The following is a 27789-nucleotide window of genomic DNA, read 5'->3' on the forward strand; positions in this document are numbered from 1 at the left end:
CTTAGTTGCCCTGCGGCATGTGGGATCTTAGTTCCCTGACCAGGGATCGAACCCACATCCCCTGCATTGTAAGGCAGCTTCTTTACCACCGGACCACCAGGGAAGTCCCTGTAGGAAGGTTTTTAATTCCAAATTCAATTTATTTTATAAATATAGGGCTATTCAGGTTAATTATTTATTCTTTAGTAAGGTTTGATAGTTTGTGTCTGTCAAGAAATCTATTTCACCTAAGTTGTTTAATATATTGGATTAAAGTTTCTATGCTGTACTTTGTCATCCTTTTAACGTTTGTAGAATCTGTAGTGATGTCACTTCTCTCATTCCTGATATATCTCCATTTCTTTCCTGACCAGTCTTGCTACAGTTTTATCATTTTTATTAATCTCAAATAACTAACTTTTGGTTCCATTGATTTTTCTTTATTTTTCTGCTTTCTATTTCATTGATTTCTGCTCTATTTATTATTTCCTTTGTTTTGCTTACATTGTGTTTAATTTGCTCTTCTTTTTCTGGTTTCTTAAAGTGGAAGATGAAGTCATTGATTTGAGACCTTTGTTTTTTGTTAATATAGACATCTAGTTTCTAGAAATTTCCCCTTGAACAGTTTCAGTGGCATCTCATAATTGCTATGTAATATGTTTTCATTTTCTTTCAGTTCAACATACTTTCTAACTTCCTTTTTGATTTCTTTTTTAATCCATGTGTTATTTAGACATGTGTACATTTCCAAATAAAATATTCAATAATTATCCAGATATCTTTCAGTTACTGATTTCTAATTTAATTCCATTGTGGAAAGAGGCGTGTTTTGTGGCCCAGAATACGTTTTATTTTTGGAAATGTTCCATGTGCCTTGAAAAAAATTAGTATTTTTTGCTGTTGTTGGTTGTAGTGCTCTGCAAATATCAATTAGTTCAAATGACAGTGTTTTTCAAATCTTCTATGTTTTAACTGATTTTCTGTCTACTTGTTCTAGCGATTACTGAGAGTATTACTGGAATCTCTGACTTGTAATAGTGGATTTATCTCTTTCTCCTTCCAGTTTTATCAGTTTTTGTTTCATGTATTTTGATGCTATTATTAGGTGCATGAACATTTACAATTGTTATTTTCTATTGATGAACTGACCACTTTATTATTATGAAATGATCTTCTTTATCTCTGTAATATTTTTTGCTCTGAAACCTACTTTGTAGATATTTATATCCACTCCAGCTTTCTTTTTTTTAACAGTTTTATTGAGATGTAATTTACATACCATATAATTCACCCATTTAAAGTGTATTTAATTCAATGATTTTTGGTATACTACATTATTACATTTTTGTATTATTGTAAAATACATAACATAAAATTTGCCATTTTAACAATTTTTAAGTGTACAATTCAGTGGCATTAAGTACATTCAAAATGTTGTGCAATCATCACCACTATCTATTTCCAAAACTTTTCATCAACCCAAACAGAAACTTTGTAACCACTAAGCAACAATTCCCAATTCCTCCCTCCCCGCAGTAACCTCTAATCTATTTTCTTTCTCTATGAATTTGCCTAATCCAAATATTTCATATAAGCAGAATTATACAATATTTGTCCTTTTGCATATGAGTTATTTCACTTTGCATAAATTTTTCAAGCTTCATTCATGTTGTATGTGTCAGAACTTTATTCCTTTTTATGGCTGAATAATATTCCATTGTATGTGTATAGTACACTTTGTTTATCCATTCATGTTTTTTCCACCTTTTGGCTATTTTGAATAATACTTCAATAAACACTGGAATACAAGTATCTGTTCAAGTCCCTGCTTTCAGTTCCTTTGGATATATACCTAGGAGCATAATTGCTGGGTCACATGGTAATTCTATGCTAAACTTTTTGAGGAATTGCCAAGCTATACCATTTTATATTTTCACCATAACTGTACAAGGGTTACAAGTTCTGCACATCCTCACTAACATGTGTTATTTTCAGTTATTTTGAAAATACCCATCCTAGTAGGTATAAAGTGGTATCTCATAGCTTTATTTGCATTTCCCTAATTACTAATGATGTTTAGTCTTTTTATGTGTTTATTGGCCATTTATATATCTTCTTTGCAGAAATATATATTCAAGTCTTTGCTCACTTTTTGAATTGGGTTGTCCTTTTGTTGTTGAGCTTTAGGAGTTCGTTATATATTCTGGGTATTAAACCCTTATCGGATATATGATTTACAAGTATTTTCACCATTCTGTGGGATGTCTTTTCACCTTCTTGATGATGTCATTTGATGCACGAAAGTTTTTAATTTTGATGAAGTCCAATTTATCTATTTTTTCTTCGGCTGCTTGTGCTCTAGGTGTCATATCTAAGAACCCACTGCCAAATCCAAGGTCATTCCAGCTTTCTTTACACAGCATTAGCATGGTATATCTTTTTCCATCCTTGTACTTTTAACCTATTGGTATAGTTATATTTAAAGTGAATTTCTCATAGGCAGCATATAGTTGAGTTGTGCTTTTTTATCCGATCTGATACTCAGTCCCTCTTAATTGGGATGTTCAGATCATTTATATTTAATCTGATTATTGATATAAACCTTCTATCTTTCAATTTGTTTCCCATCTGTAATTTGTTCCCTTCTCCTCTTTCTGACTTCTTTTGGATTAACTGAGTAATTTTTATGATTCCATTTTATCTCCCTTGTTGGATAATAGCAATAACTCTTTGTTTTGTTAGTTAAGTGGTTGCTTTAGGGCTTAGCATGTACATCTTTCACTTAACACAGTGTCCATTCAAGTGATATTATATTACTTCCCATAGAATATTGGAACCTTTACATTAGTTTATTTCCACGCACTTCTCTTCTCCTGGCATTTGTACTATTGTCGTCATACAATTTGCTTCTATATTTGTTAACATATATATTAATAATATAGATACCCTTAACTACATTGTTTTCATTCTTGCTTAAACAGTAATTTGTATTTTGGCAATAATTATATAATAAGAAAATAGTATTATGTGTTAACCCTGTAATTACCATCTCTGGTGCTCTTCACTCATTTGTGTAGATCCAGATATCTATTTGTTATCCAAATACACATATAATAGGTCTCTTGAATTTCCCCTTCCACTCACTAATATTTTATTCACCATTTTTTAAAATGATTTATTTATTTATTTATTTTTGGCTGTGTTGGGTCTTCATTTCTGTGTGAGGGCTTTCTCCAGTTGTGGCAAGCGGGGGCCACTCTTCATCGCGGTGCACGGGCCTCTCACTATCGTGGCCTCTCCCGTTGCGGAGCACAGGCTCCAGATGCGCAGGCTCAGTAGTTGTGGCTCACGGGCCTAGTTGCTCCGCGGCATGTGGGATCCTCCCAGACCAGGGCTCGAACCCGTGTCCCCTGCATCGGCAGGCAGACTCTCAACCACTGCGCCACCAGGGAAGCCCTATTCACCATTTTTTTTTAACAATTTTTAAAAATTAATTAATTAATTTATTTATTTTTGGCTGTGTTGGGTCTTCGTTTCTGTGCGAGGGCCTTCCCTAGTTGTGGCGAGCGGGGGCCACTCTTCATCGCGGTGCGCGGGCCTCTCACTGTCGCGGCCTCTCCTGTTGCGGAGCACAGGCTCCAGACGCGTAGGCTCAGCAGTTGTGGCTCACGGGCCCAGTCGCTCCGCGGCATGTGGGATCTTCCCAGACCAGGTCTCGAACCCGTGTCCCCTGCATTGGCAGGCAGACTCCCAACCACTGTGCCACCAGGGAAGCCCCACCATTTTTTAAAGCTTATTTTCTCTGTGTCTATCCCAGCACCTCAAATAGCATCTGGCACACAGTAGGTGCTTTCTAATCGGATACCACACGGCAGAATTCTTCACACAAACCTACATCCATTAGTATAATCCTTACGGTCTGCCATACACACTATCATACCACAGTCCTACTCCACTCTCTACCAGTCAGTCACTTTCTATCATAGCACATTCTGACAGTTAACATCACAAATGTCACACACAATAACACAATAACACACATGGTCACAGAAATGCACCATGCTCACTCCAACACACAGAGTTTTGCATAGTTACTCTCACAGAAACACACACACAATGACAGAACCAAAGGGTGGTGCACTAACTCACAAAATCAGTCAGGTGACAGAAACTTAAACAAATAAAAACTTAAAATATAATCACTGTTGTTCTAAGGGGGTATAGAGTCAGGTTAAGGAGCCGTGGAGTGTCAGGGGAGAAGTGTAATCAGGGAAGCCCTCTTGGAGATGAGACATTTGTATCTGAACGGAGGGAACTTTGAAGATACCCGACATAGGAGCCATTTTAGGAAGAGGGGACACAGTCACATCCACCATCACTAAATCACAAACACAGGAACCATATGCAAAGGATGACACTCTCTACCCTGACCCCTCCCCTCCTGCCTTCAAGGTAAACCATTCCCTAGGAACGCCCTAGGGAAGGCGGGACTGGGTGGAAGCATAATGCACCTGCGCACTCCGCTCCCAACTGCCCACCACACACCACACACTTTTTTCAGGTTCCCCAGCTCAAAGAGAGGAACTCACTTTTCACGCACTTTGTGTAGACGCGAGCGCACTAGCGCGCGCCCACACACCACCCGGCCCCCTGCGACTAGCCCAAGGCTTGTAATTCTCTGCTGCGTTGCTTAGAGAGGTGAACCGAAACCCTGTGCCTGCGCACTTCAATCCCAGACCGTCTAGTGTGACGCTCGGCCAGTCTCTGTGGCAGACCCAGGCTCGGAGCTGAGAGGAATCATCGGGACTTCCAGGCTCCTTCTGCAAGGCCAGGGAGAGGTCGGCGTGGCAAGAGCCGGGGCAGAGGGGGCGGTGTTACGAACCCCCAGAGGAGCTGAGCTGTGGCAGTTGAACTCCCGGGTGCCGAGCCTTTTTCTGGTCAGGACTACATTTCCCAGTGGCCCCCGCGAGCACTGGGCCCGCTGCCCCTTTGTGTCCTCCGGAGGCCAGGTAGCTTCTTTCCGGGCCCGCGGAGGCTGGGTTCCCTCAGATTCAGGGCAGGAGGTGGGCCCGAGAGGAGGTTACCCGAGTTTTCCGGGCTTGGACCTGGTCTTCCGGTACTTCAGTTCTGCAGGTAGGAAGTGGGTTGAGGAGCGGCCTGTGGGTCACCCTGACGTCGGTCCCCGGGCCTTCTGTGTGACTCTTCGTGTGAGACGGGGTTGAGAGCTTACGGTGCGTGAGCCTGTCACCCGATGTGCCTGTACACATCGTATCTGTGTGACTGTGGGTGCGAGTGAGTCGATGGTTGGTGCCACAGAGGGCGAGACTGTGAGCGGGGGCGGGAGGGTACTCTCTGTCTCCCGTTGTTCCTGTATCCTCGGCCTCTTTGTGACTGGAGTGTGAGATCACCGGTTGTGATACCCTAGTATTTGAGGCTGGGGGCTATGGGAGAGGGTGACGGTGTGAAACTGCCCGTACCCGTGGCCGCTGTGATCTGTGTAAGATGGTGGTTGGCGCTGTAGTTTTTAAGAATCTGTGGGTGTGTGTATGTTGTGTTTTTTTTTTTTTTTTTTGCCGGGGGGGGGCGCTGAGTGAGACTCTGTGCCACCAGTATCTATTAAAGCTAACCAGGTGATGCCAGTGTGCCACCAAGTTTCAGAACCACTGATCTACTGGAGAGGAGAAGGAAAGTGGAGTCAGAAAGACCTTTATTTGATCTCGGTGCTGTTATTTATTAGCTGTGTGTCTTTATGCAAATGATTACATTACTTGGAGTTTTTATTTGTAAAAATCTAGAAAATCTCTTGTTAAAATAATAAATTAGGAAGTGATTTAGGCACAGGTTAAATTGTATGCAAGCAGATTTCTAGGTCTCCATTCTGCCTTCTCTCTATTGGAGGGAAGGGTGCAACAGAGGAAAGAGAAGCAAAAAATTCTAGGCTAGTGATTCTGGATGCTGCAAGGAAAGCCTAGTTTCTCATGTTCTCTTCCCCATCTCACTCATCTAAGGACACTGCCATTTCCCAAGAGAAGAGTCAAGGGGAGGAAAGAATGGCTGTTGGACTTCTTAAAGCCACGTACCAGGTGAGCTGGTGTTTTCTCTTTCCTGAAATATTTTCCTGCTTTTCAAAACAAGCAGACATTAATTTTCCTTCTGCTGAAACTTTTCTGGGTGACCAATCATGTCACTTCTTAAAACCCTCCAATGGATTCCCACCTGCTTCTGGATAAATGTTGAAGTCCTTGCCTTGGCCTGCAAGGCCCTACATAAACTGGTCCCTGGCTAACCCTCTGACCTCATCTAATTTTTCTCACTCTGTATTTCACTCACTCGGTTCCAGCTACACTAGCTTCCTTGTAGTGATTTGAGTACATTCTTAACTCATGGCCTTGCACTTACTGTTCCCTCTGCCTAGAATGCTGTTCCCCCAGATACAGACCAACGTCTTCATTCTGGTCTCTGTCCAAATGTTCATTCATTCAACAAATTTTTGCTAAGCACCTATTAACTAAGGAGGCTTAATCCTAGTCTTCTTTTCTGCTCTATCTACACTCACTCCTTTGTTGATCTCACCCTGTTTCACAGCTTTATATACCATCTATATGCCAACAACTACCAAATTGTATACAGCCCAGAAATCCAGACTCATATATCCAACTACCTACTCAGCATCTTCATTTGGTTGTGGAATGGATACCTCAAATTTAGATGTCTCAAACTGAGTGAAATGAGCCATTGGAAGTTTGGGAGCATAGGAGTGGCATGATCTGATTCCCATTTAATAGGATCACTCTGGCTGCTATTGAAAATAAACTGAATGGGACAAGGATAGAAACAGGAAAATCAATTAGAAAACTCTTACATACTTCCCCATCTAAGATGTTCAAGCTAAAAGTCTTCCATTAGGAAATTCTGTTTGTCCTGCCTTCAAAATATATCCAAAATCTGACCACTTATTACTACCACCAGTTTCCATTCTGGTATAAACCAACATCTCTCACCTGGATTATTGCTATGCTCTTCTAACTTGTCCCTCTACTTACACCCTAACTGTCTTTAGTCTATCCCCAACACAGCAGCCAAAGTGATCCTGTTACGTATGTCATATTGTGTCATTCCTCTTCACATCAGGGAGAGAAACAATGGAAAGTATAGACAACTCTTTAAAATAGTTTAGCTGTAAGGGAAGAAGAGAAATGAGTGGTAACTGAAGGAGAAACTGTAGTCAACAAGGTTTTTTACAGATGGGTATATGTCTGTGGGCTGATGTTAAAGATTCAATAGAAAGGGAAATTGAAGATGAAGAGGAGAGAGGAGGGAATTGCTGGAACACTGTGCTTGCGTAGCTGAGAGCAGCTGAGGTCTGGGATACAAGTGGAGGGGTTTGGCCTTTGCTAGGAAAGTGGGCTGTTCATTTATAGTAATAGGATCAAGTTAGAGTTTATGGGCCAGATGCAAGTAGATGTGTAGATGTTGTGGGAATTTGTGGAAATTCTCTTAAAATGGCTTTTGTTTTTTCAGTGAGACAAAGCAAGATCCTTAGCTGAGAGTAAGGATGGGGGAGGAGGTATTGAAGATTGAAGAGAGAGAAGAAAGTATCAAATGGTCATTTAGGAGGGTGGGGGAAATGAATGGACTAGAGAAATGTATCATGTAGGTAGGTAGAAATGTATCATTTTGGCCCCCTGGAAGTTAGTGATCATGAATTTAAAGTGAGACCAATTAGCATGGTTTCTCTAGCAAAGTTCAGCTGTGCAGGGTACAGAAACAGAGTATGCTGAGTGATGGCTGTGGTTTAACCAGGTGAGTATAGTTAAGTGAGAGGGGGCCGGGCAGTTGAGGGTATATGCATGGGGGTGATTATAACAAATGGTTGTTCTAGGAAGTGAGGGTATGTGGGGGTGAAGAACAGTGAAAACGTGGTGAGATCAATGATTTGTAGGTTCTAATGGGGTCGAAGAATTATCCTAATTGGGGTACCAGAGGGAAAAAACTGGAATATAGGAGGTGGAAGTGAGAGTGGGAGAGTTGAGCTTATGGAGGGTTTTGTACTAATTGGTAACGACAAGGTCTAGGGCATGATCATGAAGTGAGCGACTGTAGAAGTGTGGAAGACAGGCTTATTGGAGAAGATGGGGTCAGAGAACTGAGAGGCCAGGCTGTTGGGAGGGTTATTTATATGGATATTGAAATGACCAAAGCTTATGTTTGATGGGAGTAGCATTGGAGAGAGAACAGTGAGCCAGATGCTAAAGTGTTCAACTAATGCCAGAGAATTTGTATCTACCAGGAATTGGTAGATAATGGAAACAAGAAGTGATAGTGACATAGCCTGATTTCATGAGGTTGAAAACTAGGTATATTTTAGGGAAGAGGGTGGGGCAATGGTATGGAAACAAGTGTTAGGAGCAAAGAGGTCACCTACCTCACCTCCACGTGCTGTAGTACAAGGGATGTGAGAAATAAGACAGTCACCACATGACAGGGCTTCAGGGAAAGTTGTCTTCTCCGCTGGGAATCATGTTTCTGTAAGGCAAAAAGGTTAAGGGAACTGTTGACTTTCTTTAGACTGGTTTGATTATAATTATGAATGGATTTTGAAACCAAGTATTTGGTTAGATTTCAAATATTTTAAGAGGTTCTTTGTTAGAGGTCAAATATTTTAAGGTTAGAGTTTAAGCTCCTTATGTTGACATTGTAATTATTTTCATTGACTGTATAAATTAACTTAAAGAATCAGTGAAAAAATGTGTATGTTGTATATAAAAAATTTATACATTTATTATACATATTTATGTAAGCTAAGGAAAACATTTTTGGAAGCATGTATACCACATGAACCAAACTTTTAACAGGAGCGTTTCTGCAGTATATGAAGGATGTTATTGCTAGGGCAGAGAGGGAGAAATTCACAAACTACTTAATATAATTAAATAAGAAAAAAAGTTACTGTGTGTTGAAAAAACACTTTAAGAATTTTTATTTTGTAGAGACAGTTTTTTTAACTATGACAAAATTGTATCAAATGCCCAATTAAAAATCTTGCTTTGACAGATTCACCTCTTCTAATTTTGTAAAAAAAGAAAAAAATTTATGAGTGTGTATGTGTGTGTGTGTATCCATCCCCACAACACATAATGTATGTTAGTTTTCATCAGGTGGTCACATTATAGAAACCTGGAATCCAGCTGAATCATAGCATAGCTCCAAGTTTTTAAGAACTTTGCTCAGCCCCTATAAGCAAAAACAGTATTATGAGTGGAACACTCATTTCTTTACACAAAATTTTAAGTACTCTCTATAAAAGTATTTGAATTTTAATGGAATTGATCATTTGTTTTGCTTGTTCTAGAACAATTTTCAGAGATACAGCAAGCACTTTATGGTCTCATTTTTGATCCTCTTATAGCTTCTTGAACTTTGCAAACCATTCATTCATTAATTCAGTTTATTCAGCAAATATCTGAATGCCTCATGTGTGCCGGATACTGTTCTATAACTGGGATATAGCAGTGACCAAAACAAAAACATACTCTGCCCTCATGGACTTTACATTTTAATGGAGGTGAGGAGCAGACAATAAATAACAAAATAATTAAGTACCATGGAGAAAAATAAGGAGGGTTAGGGGAATAGGGAACTGGGGTAAGAGCATTGCTTTTTTTATATACAGAACGATCTGAGAAGTACAAAAGCCCTGAGGGGGAACATTCTTGACATATTTGAGGATGTAATATATGGGAGAGCCCTGTGCGCCTGCGGCAGAATGAATGAGGCGAGTATGGGAAGAGATGAGGTTGTTTCACTTCATTTATTTATTTCATTTCAGGAGTTGGTGACCTTCAGAGATGTGGCTGTAGACTTCTCCCGAGAGGAGTGGGATTGTCTGAATTCTTCTCAGAGGCATCTGTACAGTAATGTGATGTTGGAGAACTACAGGATCTTGGTATCACTGGGTAAGAATATCTTCTTGTAAAATTGAGCTTATACTCATAAGGGGCACTTTGCTACCACCATTGTTGTGAATTTTTGGATAGCATCTGTAGTGCTTGGCTGAAAGTCTGCTGCCTGTGCCAAAGTAACGGGTTAATATTTGTGGAGTTGGCAGTGAACAGGTCTATTATTAATCTGTGTTGGAAGCTTCAGCTTCCCTGTCCTTTGAATACATGTCCTTATCACAGTTTTCTCTGGCTTACTGCAAGCTCCCTCTTCCCTGATGATCAAAGAATTGGATGTGAGTTCTGGGATATCTACAGCATGACCAAATTCTGTTTCTTATATGCAGGACTTTGCTTTTCTAAACCAAGTGTGATATTATTGTTGGAACAAGGGAAGGAGCCCTGGATGGTAAAGAGAGAGCTGACAAAAGCCTTGTGCTCAGGTGAGTGAAGAGGAATAGGCAGGCAAAAACCTTTGCAGGTGACAGCCCAGCTTGACTCAAAGGTATCACACCTCTTCACTCTTCTTTGTCGTTGGCATGTTCCTCTCAAATGTCCTAGGTCTTAGTAGAAACTTGAGTCCTTTTAGTGTGTTCTCCCAAAGTTGATATTCTAAACTGTCTCTCCTTTCACATTTTGCCCCCTCTTATTTATTCTCTGAGTCCCCTTCCTTCCCAGTCTCATAAACCTCTTCCAGTCTTTAAAAAAATCTTTTCCTAATCTGATGAACTTTTGAACTTTTGATGAACTACAAACAGCTGTAACTGAAGTAACAAGTTCAAATCCTGACACTTACATGCATTGGAACTTTGGGCAAGTTACTTAACCTCTCTGTGCCTTTGTTTTGTCATCTGTAAAATGGGATAATATTTTTAAGGTGCTTTCAACAGTTCCTATCTCATATTATGAGCTCAAAAGCTGTTAGCTGCTAGTATTATAATAGGAGTAGTTTATCTCTAAATGCCTCATTTTTCTCTTAATGGTCAGTTCATTCATTCCTTTAATCAACATTTATTGAATTTGTACTTTAAACAGAGTACTTGCAAGATGCTAGGGTATTATACATTTATGTAAATAATCAAATAGTTGATAGGCTTGTAGCAGAGATAAAATATGACTGAAAATGGCACACATGAAAAGAAAGCTGACATGAAGGAAGCTCAGAGAGAGGTGAGAGAGGAGTCTGCTTAGTTGGGAAGATGGTCTTTAACAAAAACACAGGTCAGGGACTTCCCTGATGGTCCAGTGGTTAAGACTCCTCGCTTCCACTGCAGGGGGCGTGGGTTCGATCCCTGGTCAGGGAACTAAGATCCTGCATGTGGTGTGGTGAGACCAAAAAAAAAAGGTCAGAAGCTAGAAAACATTTGAGGGGTTAGCTCTGTGGTGTAGGAAGGATTTTCAGATAGGCATAGGAAGCATTAAAGTAAAATGAAGGACTTAAAGTTCAGAAGAAAATTAGGGTCATTGTAAACATCTCTGTCAACACTACTCCCCAACTCATTCCCACCCCTTCCACTACCTCTCCCCAATCTTTTATGTTCATGTTCAGTTTTCTAAGGAAAAATTTTGATATGGAACTGTAGTATCAAAGAATACGTGGCTAAATTTTATTTATTAATTTTTATTATTAAATAAATCATACACACATAAATATATTAGACTAAATATGTACTTTAGGTAATAATATAACAAAAAATATACCTGCTTCTTAACTTAGGATATAAAAGATTGTCAATGCCATTTTAGGTCCTCAAGGGCCCCTGCCTAGTGATATGTCACTCTCTACTCTTGGACCATCTCTACCACTCACTAGGGTAACCATTATCCTACAATTTTGCTTATCATTTCTTGACTTTTCTTTATTGTTGGTGCCATATAGCCCTAAACAAAATACTTATATTTGCATATTTTCAATTTTTTATACATGGAAATATATTGGAAATATAGTGTACAGATAATTCTGACTTTTTTCAACTCAAAATTATATATTATATATATTATATATATTATATATTATATTCCATGTTGATTTTAATAACTATTTTTCATTGAATTTTTTTTTTTTTCGTGTTGAAATGTAATGTAGTCCACTGTGAAAAATCACAATTTATCCATTGAAGGGCATTTGAGTTGTTTCAGTTTTATGTTATTATAAATGTTACTGCTATGAACCTTATTATACATGACTGATGGTGTACATATGCTGGAGTTCATGTAGAGAATATAACCAGGAATTTACTGCATAATGCTATTTTACTTTCCAGATTACTTGTACTAATTTACATTTCTAACAGCTGTGTGTAAGAGTATTCATTGCTCCACATTCAGAATTGACAAATTTTTAAATTTTTTGCAAATTTGACGGGTATGAAGTATTATCTCCTTATACTTGTCATCTGAATTTCCTTGATTACTAAAAAAATTTGGCATCTTTTTATATATATAAATGGCCATTTTGATTTCCTCTTCTGTGAAGTGCCTGCTCAAGTCCTTTGTTCAGTTTTGGGAATATATATATTTTTTATGAAGTATAGTTGATTTACAATATCATATTAGTTTCAGGTGTACAACATAGTGATTTGATATTTTTATAGACTATACTCTATTTAAAGTTATTATAAAATATTGGCTATATTCCCTGTGCTATACAATATATCCTTGTTGCTTATTTATTTATTTATTTTTTGCTGTGCCATGCGGCTTGTGGGATCTTAGTTCCCTGACCAGGGATCGAACCCAGGCCCACTGCAGTGAAAGCACCAAGTCTTAGCCACTGGGCCACCAGGGAATTCCCACTTATTTATTTTATACATAGTAGTTTGTACCTCTTAACCCCCTACCATTATCCTGCCCCTCCCCCATACCTTCTTTGTACTGGTAACCACTAGTTCATTCTCTGTATCTGTGAGTCTGTTTCTGTTTTGTTATGTTCATTTGTTTGTTTTATTCTTTAGATTCCACATATAAGTGATAACATACAGTATTTGTCTTTCTCTGTCTAACTTATCACTAAGCCTAATTCCCTCCAGGTCCATCCATGTTGTTGCAAATGGCAAAATTTCATTCTTTTTTTGTGACTAAGTAGTATTCCATTATATATATTCACATACATACATATATATATAGGTATATATGTCACATCTTTATCCATTCGTCTGTTAATGGACACTTAGATTGCTTCCATATCTTGGCTATTGTAAATAATGCTGCTATGAACATTGGGGTGTATGTATCTTTTTGAATAAGTGTTTTTGTTTTCTTCGGATATGTACCCAGGAGTGGAATTGCTGGATCATATGGTAGTTCTATTTTTAGTTTTCTGAGGAACCTCTGTACTGTTTTCCATAGTGGCTGCACCAATTTACATTCCCACCAACAGTGCAAGAGGGTTCCCTTTTCTTCACATTTGTTATTTGTGGTCTTTTTAATGATAGCCATTGTGAAATGTATGAGATGATATCTCGTGGTTTTGATTTGTGTAGCTTATGTTTTTGATTTTGATATTTTGTTTTAAGAAACCTTTCTATATTCTGAAGTCATATGGGTGTTCTCAAATTGTCTTCTAAAGATTTTCCTTTTACATTTAGGGCCATAATCCAATTGAAATTGATTTTTGAGATTGAAGTAAGTATTTAATTTCTAAAACCAAACGTCCCAGACATTTACTGAAGAAATGAGCTCTCTTTGCTTATTGTTCTGAATGTTACCTCTTAATATATCAGGTTATAGTATATTTATGGGTCTGATTTTGAGCTCTGTTCCATTCCATTGATCTCTGTTTTCTTACGCCAGTACCACACTATCTTAAATATTTTAATGTAATACTTCAATATCTGTTAGGGTAAGTCCTATACCTTGTTTATGTTCTTCAGAATTTCTTGTTTGCCCTTTGGCCATATAACTAAAGTTTAGGTCAATTTCCACTAGAAAACAACAAAAAGCTATTGGCTTTTGGTTCAAATTTTATTCTATATATCAATTTTGGAATTTTTTAAAATTTGTGAACATAGTTTATCTCTCCATTTACTTAGGTCTTTAAATTTCCTTCAAATGTGTTTTATAATTTTCTCCATAAAGGCCATGCACATCTTCTATTAGATTAATTCCTAGGCATTTTAATTTTGTTCCTGTGTTAAATGTTGTCTGTGTTTTCAATTTGTTGCTCATACATAGAAATAAAGTTAACTTTTGTACTTTGACCTTATATCCAGCAACATTGCCAAGCTCTCCCATTAATACTAGTAATTTTTAGATTTCCTTGGCTTTTTCTGTGGGCGGGCATGTCTGTGAATAATGGCAGTTCCTTCATTTTAAATTCTTATACCCTTAATTTCTTTTTTCTGTTACCCTGTCTTAGATCACCAATATGGTATGAACCAAAGTAGTGATAGCAGGCATTTTTATCAACTTCTGGTCTCAATGAAAGTGCTTTAATATTTTGTAATCAATAACTCTGATGTTTAAATGTTTCTGGTAGATACCCTTTCATTACTGTTTGCTAGAGTTTTGATTGTATAAAGCTTTTGAGTTTTAATGTCTTTCTGTAACTGTAGATGATTAGATGATTTTTACTTTTTCATCTGTTTATGTAGTGAATTACATACGACATTTTTAACGTTGAACCAATCTTGTATTCCTGAGACAAACCCATCTTGATCTTTTCCATTCATTGCTAGCTGCTATTTGCCAAAATTTTATTTAGTTTTTTTGCATCTATGTTTGTCAGTGAGGTTGGCCTTCAGTTTTTCCCTTCATGTACTCTTCTTGTCAGATTTTGGAATCAGGGTGGTCCAAGTTTCATAAACTCTGTTGGTGAGTATTCCTCTTTTTCTTCCTTAGAAGAATTTGGGTAAAATTTTAAAAATTTGTCTTTTGAATATTTGGTAGAACTTTGTTCATCTTGGCCTGGGATTTTTTGTGTGTGAAAAGAACTTAAACTAATAATTCAATTTCTATTATAAGATTTTGTGTTTTTTATTCCTCCTATAGTCATGGAGTTATGGTATTTTTTCTAAAAATTTATAATTCTCATGTAAGTTTTCAAATTTATTAGATAAAGTTATTCATTATTTTCTCTTATCTGAAGTTGGTAGTATATGTAATTATGACCTCTTTTTCCTTCTAAAAAGGGAGAAACAAATCTTTCAACTTATTAATGTTTTCAGACATTTTTTACTTCACTGATCCTCTCTAATTTATCTTTAAAATGTTTTCATGTATTTCTCCTCTACTATTTTATTTCTCCTAAATTTTTTATGCTATTTTCTCTCTCTCTCTTTTTTGCTGGCTTTTAAACTTAGATAATTCAGTGTTTTTGACGCTTTCTCTTTTCTATTATAAGCATTTAAGACTATATTAGGAATATAGTTCACATGTTTTGATATGTAATATTTTTGTTATCATTGTATATCTTAGCATTTTCTAATTTCCATTGATTTTTTTCTTGACTGAATTATTTGGAAGCTTTAAGTTGCAAATTGAAGTTTTTTGTTTGGTTTAACTACATTGTGATTGGAGGATATGGTCTAGTTAACATGCATTCTTTGAAATACTTTGAAACCTCTTTTACATCTTAGGGGTTAATTTTGGTAAATATACTGTGTGTTCTGGAGAATGTCTGTTTGCTGCTTGTGGAGTACAGCATTTGATATATGTTCATTGGATTAAGCTCATTAATTGTGCTGGTCAATTCTTCTGTGTATTGATTTTTTAAAAAATTCTCTTTGAGCATTATTTTGAAAGTATTTTATAAGGTGATATGTTTGGGGGATTATCTTTCTGGTAATCCCAGAATGATTATCTTTCTGGAGAATTCTTATATTATTGTTACTCTTTAAATCTAGTGATGATTCTTCCCTTAACTATTTAGCTTAATATTAATATAACTATATTAGCCTTCTTTTGTTAATATTTCCTTAGTTTAGTTTGTCCCACCCCTTTACTCTCTTACTTTCTATGTGTTTTTTTTTTGTGAACAGTATATAGCTCAACATTTTTTTGTCCAGTCTGATAATCTAATTGTGTTCTTGTTGAGTTTTAGGAGTTCTTTATGTACTCTGGATATTAACCCCTTTTCAGATACATGATTTGTAAATATTTTCTCCCATTCCTACCGTGGGTTGCCTTTTCACTCTGTTGATTATGTCCTTTGATGCACAGAAGTCTTTAATTTTCATGAACTCAAATTTGTCTACTTTTTTCTTGCCTGTGCTTTTGGTATCATAACCAAGAAATCATGGCCGAATATAATGTCATGAAGATTTTTCCCTATGTTTCCTTCTAAGATTATTTTAGTTTTAAGTTTTAGGTTTAAGTCTTTGATCCATTTGGGGTTAATTTTTGTATATGGTGTAACAACTTCTTTGTTTTGCATGTGGATATTTAATTTTTCCAGCACCATTTATTGAAAAGCCTGTCCTTTCTCCATGGAATGGTCTTGGCATGCTTGTGAAAAATCATTTGACCATGTATGTGAGGGTTTATTTCTGAGCTCTCTGTTTTCTATTCCATAGGTATATATATCTATCTTTATGTCACACCACACTGTTTTGAGTACTGTATCTTTGTAATAAGTTTTTTTATAAATTTATTTATTTATTTATTTTTGGCTGTGTTGGGTCTTCGTTTCTGTGCGAGGGCTTTCTCCAATTGCAGCGAGCAGGGGCCACTCTTCATCGCGGTGCGTGGGCCTCTCACTGTCGCGGCCTCTCCCGTTGCGGAGCACAGGCTCCAGACACGCAGGCTCAGTAGTTGTGGCTCATGGGCCTAGTTGCTCGGCGGCATGTGGGATCTTCCCAGACCAGGGCTCGAACCCGTGTCCCCTGCATTGGCAGGCAGATTCTCAACCACTGCACCACCAGGGAAGCCCTGTAATAAGTTTTGAAACCAGGAAGTGTGAGACCTCCAACTTTCTTCTTCCTTTTCAAGATTCTTTTGACTATTCAGGGTCCATTGAGATTACATATGAATTTTTGGATCAATTTTTCTATTTCTGGAAAAAGCATTGGGATTTTGATAGGTATTGCATTGAATCTCTAGATAGTTTTGCGTAGTTTGGACATCTTAACAGTATTAACTTCTAATCCATGAACACAGGATGTCTCCATTTTTTTATATCTTTAATTTCTTTCAGTAATGTTCTGTAATTTTCATTGTAGAAGTCTTTCACATTCTTGATTAATTCCTAAATATTTTATTCTTTTTTGATGCTATTGTAAATGGAGTTGTTTTCTTAATTTTCTTTTCAGATTGTTCATTGTTAGTGTATAGAAATGCAACTGATTTGTGTGTGTTGACTTTGTATTCTGCTACTGTGTGGAATTTGTTTATTAGTTATAACAGATGTTTGTTTTTCTTTTGTGGAGTGTTTAGGATTTCTACATGTAAGATCATGTTGTCTACAAACAAACAATTTCATTTCTTCCTTTCTAATTTGGAGGTTTTTTTATTTGTTTTTCTTGCCTAATTGCTCTGGCTAGAGTCATTTCTGACTTTAGTTGAATTGCTCTTTTTTCTTAGTCAGTCTTATTAAAGGTTCATCAGTTTTGTTGATCTTATTGAAAAAACAACTCTTGGTTTAGTTGATTCTTTCTTTTGCTTTCTTAATTCTCTATCTGGTTTATCTCTGCTTGAATCTTTATTATCTTCTTCTTTCTTCTAGATTTGGCTTAGTTTGCTCTTTTTCTAGTTTGTTAATATTGTTGATTTGAGATCTTTCTTCTTTTGTGATGTAAACTTTCACAGCTATAAATTTCCCTCTTAGCACCGCTTCTGATGCATCCCATAAATTTTGGTATGTCATATTTTTATTTTCATTTGTCTTAAGATATTTTTAAACTCTTCTGTGATTTCTTCTTCGACCCATTGGTTGTTTAAGTGTGTGTTGTTTAACTTCCACATATGTGTGGATTTTCCAATTTTTATTTTGCTATTGATTTCTAGTTTCATTCCATTATGATTAAAAAAGATAGTTAATTTGATTTCAATCTTTTGAAATTTATTAAGACTTGTTTTACGGCTAACATATAGTCTATCCTGGATTCATGTTTATTTTCTTGATGAATGTTAGGATTTAAAAAAAAAATTTTTTTTTATTCATGGTGTTTTTGTTTTTGTTTTTTTGGCCATGCCACACAGCTTGTGGGACCTTAGTTCCCCAACCAGGGATTGAACCCGGTCCCAACGCAGTGAAAGTGCCAAGTCCTAACCACTGGACTGCCAGGGAATTCCCTAAAAAAAAAAAAAAAAAAAATTCTTGCAGTGAGTTTGCCAAACTGCAAAATCCGAGAGGACAGCATTCCACAAGATTGTACTTATTTCAAACACCAGCTGCAAGTTAGGGGATCCTCAAGGCCACCCTCATTTCTGACCCACTGGCTACATGTTTGGGAGTGCCTACAGTCACCCTCAGTTTTAATGATTCACTAGAATGACTCACAGAACTCAGGGCAAGAGCTATATTATGATTACAGCTTTACTGTAACAAAGACTACAAATCAGAACTAGCCAAAAGGAGAGACACCAAGGGTGAGGGCGGGGAGAGTTGCAAATGTGAAGTTTCTGTTGTCCTAAGGGCCCACCAGGCATCTCAGTATTCAAAAGAATATTACCAACCAGGGAAGCTCTCACAAGCTTCAGTGTCCAGAGTTTGTTTTGTTTTGTTTCATTATGTAGGCATGATTGAGTGAATCATTACCCAGCATGACTCAATCTCCAGCCTTCCTTCCTTTCCCAAAAGTCAGACTGATATCATGGTGGCTCAGAGCTCCAACCCTTTAATCATATGGTTCGTCTTTCCAGCATGGTTAGCCTCCAACCTGAGTCATCTATCTTGTTAGCAAAAACTATCTAGGGGCTCATCATGAGTCACCTTATTAGTATTAACTATCAGGTGTAGTCCAAGGGGCTCACCATGAATAACAAAGACACTCCTTCCAGGAGTTTAGATGGCTTAGAGGTTACCTCCTGGGAAATAGGGACAAAGGCCTGCCAAATTCTTTATTGCACAGTTCTTTCAAGAAATCACAATAGGCTCTGACTGTAATTGAATGGACATAATAGGTAAATTTAGTCAGACTTTGTGGCTTTACATTGTTGATTCCTCATATACAAAAGCAAAGTGTGCATCTTCTCCCTTTATTCAAATCTTTTGGGGTGGTCCATCATTAGAATTGTAAAGCTTTTGTTCTTTTCTTATAAAGTTTATTTCTAGGGTTTTTTCCTTCTTCATTGTTGTTGTTGTTATCAATGTTAAAGATATCTTCTGAGATTAATTATTTTCTTTATGCTTTCTTCTATTGCTTTTTAAAATTGATTCTAAAATTGCAAAATAATATTCTTATTTGAAAAAAAGAAGTGTAAATAGTACAGTAATTTCCCACATAGCTTTTATATTCTATTCTATATTCTCTTCTTTTATTTATCTAATTATTCATATGTGGTGTTTTGCAAGCCCCAATGTATACTTTGTATATAAAGAAAGATAATTTTTATTAATGGTTATTATTACTAGCTGTCTTTTTGGCGGGGGGGCCACACCACACGGCTTGGGGAATCTTAGTTCCCTGACCAGGGATTGAACCTGTGCCCTTGGCAGTTAAAGCATGGAGTCTTTAACCACTGGACTGCCAGGGAATCCCCTTTGTGACATTTCTTAATAATATATTCCAAACTGTGTATATTATTGTGAAAGTATATTTTATACTTTTTCAGTATAAAGCATTGAACAAGTTGATTTTTATTATAACCTTTAATATCATGTGGTATTAATGTTCTCAGCCCTGATTTTTTCTTGCTTACATTTGTCCTTCTTAATCTCTTTGGGTTTCTTCTCTTTTCCTGAATATCTTAATGTTGGAGTGCTCCAGGGTTCACTCCTCGCTCCTTTCTCTTCTGTCTACACTCATTCTCTTAGTAATTTAGTCTCTTTAAATACCATCTATATGCTGGCAACTCCCAATTAAAAAATCTCTAGTCCAGACTTCTATCTTTTTTTTTTCTGAATTATAGTTGATTTACAGTATTATATTAGTTTCAGGTGTACAGCATAGTGATTAAAAAATTTTATAGAGGAGGTTCCCTGGTGGCGCAGTGGTTAAGAATCCTCCTGCCAATGCAGGGAACACGGGTTTCAGCCCTGGTCCGGGAAGATCCCACATGCTACAGAGCAACTAAACCCGTGCACCACTACTACTGAGCCTGCGCTCTAGAGCCCGCAAGCCACAACTCCTGAGCCCGCGTGCCACAACTACTGAAGCCCACGCGCCTAGAGCCCGTGTTCCGCAACAAGAGAAGCCACCACAACGAGAAGCCCACATGCTGCAACGAAGAGTAGCCCCCACTCACCACAACTAGAGAAAGCCCGCGTGCAGCAACAAAGACCCAATGCAGCCAAAACTAAATAAATAAATACATTAAAATTTTTTTTTAATTTTATAGATTATACTCCATTTATATAATTATAAAATATTGGCTCTATTCCCTGTGCTGTACAATATATCCTTGTAGCTTATTTATTTTATACATAGTAGTTTGTACCTCTAAATCCTCTACCCCTACCTTGCCTCTCCCTGCTTCCCTCTCCTCACTGGTAACTACTAGTTTGTTCTCTGTATCTGTGAGTCTGTTTCTGTTTTGTTATATTCATTTGTTTGTTTTATTTTTTAGATTCCTCATATAAGTGATAACATACAGTATTTGTCTTTCTCTGTCTGACTTATCACTAAGCATAATACCCTCCAGGTCCATCCATGTTGTTGCAAATGGCAAAATTTCATTCTTTTTTATGACTGAGTAGTATTCTGTTGTATCAGTATATATATACCACATCTTTATCCGTTCATCTGTTGATGGATACTTGGGTTGCTTCCATATCTTGGCTACTGTAAATAATGCTGCTCTGAATATTGGGGTGCATATATCTTTTTTATTAGTGTTTTCATTTTCTTTGGATACATACCCAGGAGTGGTATTGCTGGATCATATGGTAGTTCTGGTTTTAGTTTTCTGAGGAACCTCTGTACTGTTTTCCACAGTGGCTGCACCAATTTACATTCCCACCAGCGGTGTAGGAGGGTTCACTTTTTTCCACATCCTCACCAACGTTTTTTATTTGTGGTCTTTTTGATGACAGCCATTCTGACAGGTGTGAGGTGATATCTCACTGTGGTTTTGATTTGCATTTCTCTGATGGTTAGTGATGTTGAACATCTTTTCATGTGCCTGTTGGCCATCTGTATGTCTTCTTTGGAAAAGAAGCTCTTCTGCACATTTTTTAATCAAGTTGTTTGTTTTTTTGACATTGAGTTGTATGAGCTATTTATATATTTTGGATATCAACCCCTTATCGTAGACCTCTACCTTAAACTTAGTCTCATGTGTCCATCTGCCTTCTCAACATTTCCATTTCAAAGTCTAAAAGACATATTAAGTTTATGATGTTTAAATCTGAACTCTGGATCTTCTATACCTCACTACCTAAGCTTGCTGTACTCATAGCCTTTCCCATCAATGTTGATGGCTATTCCATCCTTCCATTGTTCAGACCATGAATTTTGAAGACATGCTTGTCTCATCTCTTTCTGTTACATTCTATATCCAATCTGTCAGTATATCCTCCTGGCTTTTCCTATAAAATATACCTAGAATCTGACCACCTCTGTATACCTCCACTGATATCTCTCTGGTCTGAATCATTATCATTTCTCACACTGATTGCTACAATAGTAGGTCCCCTTCCTTCTCCCCTTGCTCTCCACCTTCCAGTATTTTCATTAAATCATAACTAGATATCACTTCTGTACTCATACCACTTCAGTGGCTCTCTATCTCACTCAGAGTAAAACCAAATTTCTTAGGTGGCCTATAAAGCTTTAATAATCTGATTATCCTTTACCCCCTGACTTCATCTCCTACTACTCAGTCCTCTCCAGCCACACTGGCCTTCTTGCTATTCCTCAAACAAACCAAACATGCTTTTCTACTTTTAGCCTGTTTCTTTTGCCCAGAATGTTCTTTCTTTAAATATCTAAGTAATTAACTTTTTCACTTCCTTCAAATCTTTGCTTTAATTTTTTGTTTGTTTGTTTGTTTTGGGCTGAGTTGGGTCTTCATTGCTGCATGCGGGCTTTCTCTAGTTGTGGCGAGTTGAGGCTACTCTTTGTTGCAGTGCATGGGCTACTCATTGTGGTGGCTTCTCTTGTTGTGGAGCATGGGCTCTAGGCGCACAGGCTTCAGTAGTTGTGGCATGTGGGCTCAGTAGTTGTGACGCACGGGCTTAGTTGCTCCACGGCTTGTGGGATCTTCCTGGACCAGGGATCAAACCCGTGTCCCCTGCATTGGCAGGCGGATTCTTAACCACTGTGCCACCAGGGAAGTCCTGCTTTAATGTTAACTTATTAATGATTCCTACCTTTGACTTCACCAACACTCCTGAGCTCTCTTACCCTGCTTTTCTTTTTCTATAGCACTTAGTACCTTCTAACATACAATAAAATTTACTTATTTAGCATTTATTTTCTGTCTCCCCCAAGAACATAAGATCCATGAAGGTAAGGATCTTCGTTTACTCCAATATGAAAGCATATAGAACAGTACCTGGTACAAGGTTCAATGAATGTTCTTGAAAGAAGTAACTATAAAAATGGAGATTATTTCCGTTCCTGTATTATTCATACATGCATAAAATTATAACTGAGTCCAATCACCTACATAAATCCTTCTTGACCTGAGATTTACCTTATTGATCTTCTTATAATTCTAATCATTCCTCCTCAAGTTTCTCTATGACCTATTTTCAGTTTCTGTTCTTACACACTTCAGAACTACTTTCATAAATGTACCTTCTGGTACATAATAGAGTAGACATTTTTTTTCTTATTATTTTTCAGACTGGGAATCTGTGTGTGAGACTGAAGAGTTAACCCCAAAGCAGGACATTTATGAAGTGCGATCATCTCAGAAAGTAATAGAAACACTTACAAGCTGTGGCCTTGAGTACTCCAGTTTGAAAGAAGAATGGAAATGTGAGGGCCACTTTGAGAGGCAACCAGTGAATCAGAAGGCATGTTTCAAGGAAAAGACAATCACTCATGAAGAAGCCCCTGTTGATGAAAGAGGACAAGAATATAACAAAACTTGGGGACGTTTCCATCCCAGCACACTACTTCATACACAACAGATAATCCCCAAAGAGGAGAAAGTACATAAACATAACACACATAAAAGCTTTAAAAAAAAATTAATGGCTATTAAGCCCAAGAGTATCTATACAGAGAAGAAACTTTTGAAATGTAATGACTGTGGGAAAGTCTTCAGTCAGAGCTCATCCCTTACTCTTCATCAAAGAATTCATACCGGAGAGAAACCCTATAAATGTATAGAATGTGGGAAAGCCTTCAGCCAGAGATCAAATCTTGTTCAACATCAGAGGATTCATACTGGAGAGAAACCCTATGAATGTAAGGAATGTAGGAAAGCCTTCAGTCAGAATGCACACCTAGTTCAACATCTGAGAGTTCATACTGGAGAAAAACCTTATGAATGCAAAGTGTGTAGGAAAGCGTTCAGCCAGTTTGCTTATCTTGCTCAACATCAGAGAGTTCATACTGGAGAGAAACCCTATGAATGTATTGAATGTGGGAAAGCATTTAGCAATAGATCATCTATTGCTCAACACCAGAGAGTTCATACTGGTGAGAAACCTTATGAATGTAATGTCTGTGGGAAAGCATTTAGCCTTCGTGCATACCTTACTGTACATCAGAGAATACATACTGGAGAGAGACCCTATGAATGTAAGGAATGTGGGAAGGCTTTCAGCCAGAATTCACACCTTGCTCAACATCAGAGAATTCATACTGGAGAAAAACCTTATAAGTGTCAGCAATGTAGGAAAGCATTTAGCCAGATTGCCTACCTTGCTCAACATCAGAGAGTTCATACTGGAGAGAAACCCTATGAATGTATTAAATGTGGGAAGGCTTTTAGCAATGATTCATCCCTTACTCAACATCAGAGAGTTCATACTGGAGAGAAGCCTTACGAATGTAATGTTTGTGGAAAGGCTTTTAGTTACTGTGGATCCCTTGCCCAACATCAGAGAATCCATACTGGAGAGAGACCCTATGAATGTAAGGAATGCAAGAAAACCTTCAGGCAGCATGCACACCTTGCTCATCATCAGAGAATCCATCTTGGGGAGTCACTGTCACCACCCAATCCAGTCAATCACCAAGTCCTGTAGACTATCTCAAAAATACTTCTGGAATTTATACTCTTTTCTCCATCTCTAATGTTGTCATCCTAGTCTAAGATTCATCTCACCTGGATCACTCTATAGCTTTCTAACAGGTTTTCCTGTATCAACTTTTGGTCCCCTTAAATTCATTTCCCACCATGCACCCAAACTGATCTTTTTCAAGTGTAAGAATACACACATCACTGCCTCCAGTTAAGTTTTTTTGGCTTGCTGTTGTTCTTAAGCTAGCATTCACAGTCTTTAAAACTGTCTATGAGGAGCTTCATTATCTGGTTCTTAGATACCTTTCAGCCTTATTTTATTCCAGTCTCTCTGGGCAGTAGGCACTTCCCAGGACTAAGAGCTTAGATTCTGGAAAATCATAGCTCTACCACTACTGTAGCATTGTGTGATTTTGAGTAACTGGCTTGACTTATCTAAGCCTCAGGGTTTTCTTTAATTCTTAAAATAGGGATAATAAAGGATACTGTATTGTAGAAATGTGAGTATTAAATGAAATAGTGTCTATTGTAGATTGGTGCATATTAAAGTAAGAAATTTGCATGCAAAGTACTTAACATAGTGCATCAAATATAGCAGATATTCAATTTAATAATAATAGCTAACATGCATTGAGTGCCTACTATGCACCAGGCACTGTTCTACATACTCAACATATATTAACTCATTTAATCCTTACAGCTAAAACAAGATTCCTTAGTGGACAAAGCAGAACATCCGTGGGAAGCAGCAGGTCAGAACTGGGGAAACCTAAAAACTTTAGAATATATGTGGGAGTGTTTGTACTCTAGGTGAGTAATTGATACAGACAAAAGTAGTAGAACTATAACACAACCAGTTTTAGGTTTCTAAAGAAACAATTGGATAAACTAAAGAAAATGATTCACTGAGAAAAATACAGAACTTATATTTAGATCAAGAAAAGAACAGAGAGTATGGCAATTAACTCCAAAAACCCAATAAACAGAAATTTATACTGTAGAATAAAAAGACATCAGTCCCAGGTAATTGTATGGGTGAATCTAGGTGATTTCAAAAGCATTTAAACTGTTTCATACCATAGAAAAAGTATAAAGTTTATAAATTTTTATCAAGTGATTATAAAATTGAAACCAAAAGGGGACTGAGGGAAGAAAACTAGTCAAATGTAGTTTGACGACATTTATATATATACACACATGCATATATATACTTTCATTCATTCAGTGAATTTTGAGTAACTACTGTTTGCCACACACTGATTTAGACATGAGGAGATAAGATGATCAATACAAAGACCATGTCCTCATGGAGTTAAAACAATAGATTTTCTAGGCCCAGAAAACTGAAGAACAATAAAATAAATTGAAGGGTATTATATAGCCTAGGCTGAAGAGACTCAAAATAACAAAGTTATCAGTTACTCCTAATTTACAACTTCACTGCAGTTCCAACCAAAATTCCTCAATGGGCCTTTTTGCCCTTTAATGTCACAGCTTTGTTTTGAAATTCATCTATGAAGTGTGAATTCTAAAGAAACAAAATTATCGAATCTAATCTATTTGTAGAAATTTTGCATATGATAAAGATGGTTTACACCAGTAGAGGAAGGATGGATTTGGGAGTAGTAAAATAATTGACAATGTACATCACGGCAGTAAGGGAAAAAAATAAAACCACAATGAACTATTTCAAAATCATCACATTAACAAAAGCATCACAGTACCTATTACTGGGAAGACGTGGAGCAATAGGCATATTCATACAGTGCAGTTGAAAATAGTTTTTTAAAAATAATTTATCAATATCTAGTAAAGTTGAAGATGTGGATACTCTTTGACCCAACAATTCCACACTTATACCTCTACAGAGCCTCTCCTTATGTGTTCAGGGAGATGTACATGAAGACCCACTTCAATGTTGTTTGTGAAAATGAAAAGTTTAGGGTAAGCAAAACAATCATTAGCGTTTAAGTAAGTTAGAATTGAAATTAATGAACTAGAGGTACTTTTATCAATATGGATACATCTCAGAAACAATATTGAAATGGAACTAGAGGGTATTTTGTATGATATGGTTCCACTTATTTATATAAAGTTGGAAAACATGCAAATCAACACTATATTTTTTATGGCTAAATACCATATGGAAATAGTGTAATAACATTTATGGAAATAATCATCAAGTTGTGATGACCTCTGGGGAGGGAGAAAAATGAGATTGAGGAAAGGATGCAAAGGGAGGTATCTTTTAATCATTAATATCTTTAAAAAATAACTGGCCAGTTATTCTAAATTGATAAAGCTGGTTGTGGGTTTTTATTCTCTGTATCTTTCTATATGTTTAAACTATTTCATAATTAAAAAAACATTTAAGTAATGTTTGCTTTTGTCAGTTATTCCTTCACTATACCTCAGGCATGCCATATTCACCATTCATCCAATCCATAGTCACCATTTTCTTCAGAAAGAAGCTCGTATACAATTGCCTTCCAGATGCAATCACTGTTAACAATTTGGTGACTATCTTTCCAGGCATCAGAGTTTTGAGAATGACTATATTTTTACGCTGAGAGTTTTTTTTATAGCTTACTTACTGCATTTTTCTTTCCCCATCATTCCTTTTTCCCCCCAGCTTTATTGAGGTAGGATTGACAAATTAAAATTATATATATTTAAGGTGTACAACATATTGTTTTCATATATTTACACACTGTGAAATGATTACCACAATCAAGCTAATTAACATATCCATCACCTCACAGAGTTACCATTCATGTGTACTACATTTTATCATCAATATGATTAACAATCACTCGCTATTTCCCCCCAACCACTCCAGGACCTGGCAACCGCTAATCTACTATCTGCTTCTATGAATTTGACTATCCTGGACATAAGTGGAATTATACAATATGTTGTGTTTTATGACTGACTTCTTTCCATTAGCATAATGTTTTCAAAATCCATGTTGTAGCATGTATCAGTACTTCATTCTCCTTTTAAAAAAATAGACTTTATGTTTTAGAGAAGTTTTAGGTTCACATCAAAATTGAGTGAAAGGTAAAGAGATTTTTTCATATGACCCCCAACCCCACACAGGCTTAGCTTCCCCCATTATCAACATTCCCTACTAGAGTGGTACATTTGTTACAGGTGATGAACCTACATTGGCATATTATCACCCAAAGTCCAGAGTTTACATTAGAGTTTACTCTTGGTATTGTTTATTGTATGTGTTTGGATAACGTTATGATGACACAAATCCACCATTATAATATACAGAGTAGTTTCACTGCCCCGAAATTCCCTGTGTTCCATTTACTTATCCCTGCCCACTAACCACTGGCAACAATAAATTTTTTGTTGTGTCCTTCATTTTGCCTTTTCCAGAATGTTATGTAGTTGATATCATACTATATGTAGCCTTTTCAGACTGACTGCTTTCACTTAGTAATATGAATTTAAATTTCTTTCATGTCTTTGCATAACTTGATAACTAATTTCTTCTTAGCACTGAATAATATTCCATTGGCAGGATGTACCACAGTTTGTTTATTCATTCACCCGCCAAAAGACATCTTTGTTGCTTCCAAGTTTTGGCAGTTATGAATAAAGCTGCTCTAAACATCTATGT

General features: G+C 37.0%; 1 protein-coding gene across 4 annotated transcripts; it reads left to right on the forward strand.

Moving 5' to 3' along the window:
• Positions 1-34: 34 nt before the first annotated feature.
• On the forward strand, positions 35-27784 carry ZNF570 (zinc finger protein 570). 4 transcript variants are annotated; one of them, XM_082367372.1, is made up of 5 exons: positions 37-5112; positions 5988-6062; positions 9809-9935; positions 10265-10360; positions 22805-27784. In XM_082367372.1, exons 2-5 carry the CDS (start codon positions 6030-6032, stop codon positions 24157-24159), a joined length of 1611 nt encoding a protein of 536 aa, XP_082223498.1. In that variant the 5' UTR covers positions 37-5112; positions 5988-6029; the 3' UTR covers positions 24160-27784. The 4 variants fall into 4 exon arrangements, with proteins under 4 accessions (XP_082223500.1, XP_082223501.1, XP_082223498.1 ...); XM_082367373.1 differs by having other exon boundaries at positions 5099-5210; XM_082367374.1 differs by lacking the exon at positions 10265-10360 and having other exon boundaries at positions 35-5112.
• The last annotated feature ends 5 nt before the right edge of the window (positions 27785-27789 follow it).

Source organism: Balaenoptera borealis (genome assembly GCF_965194805.1).
Source record: "Balaenoptera borealis genome assembly, chromosome: 19".
Lineage (NCBI taxonomy): Eukaryota > Metazoa > Chordata > Mammalia > Artiodactyla > Balaenopteridae > Balaenoptera > Balaenoptera borealis.

Excerpts from the sequence above, each read along its gene's own strand:
- ZNF570 (XM_082367372.1), top strand. The coding sequence starts at position 6,030 with ATGGCTGTTGGACTTCTTAAAGCCACGTACCAG. Across the intron at positions 6,063-9,808 it reads TTCTTAAAGCCACGTACCAG|GAGTTGGTGACCTTCAGAGA; the intron begins GTGAGCTGGTGT and ends ATTTCATTTCAG. Across the intron at positions 10,361-22,804 it reads GACAAAAGCCTTGTGCTCAG|ACTGGGAATCTGTGTGTGAG; the intron begins GTGAGTGAAGAG and ends ATTATTTTTCAG.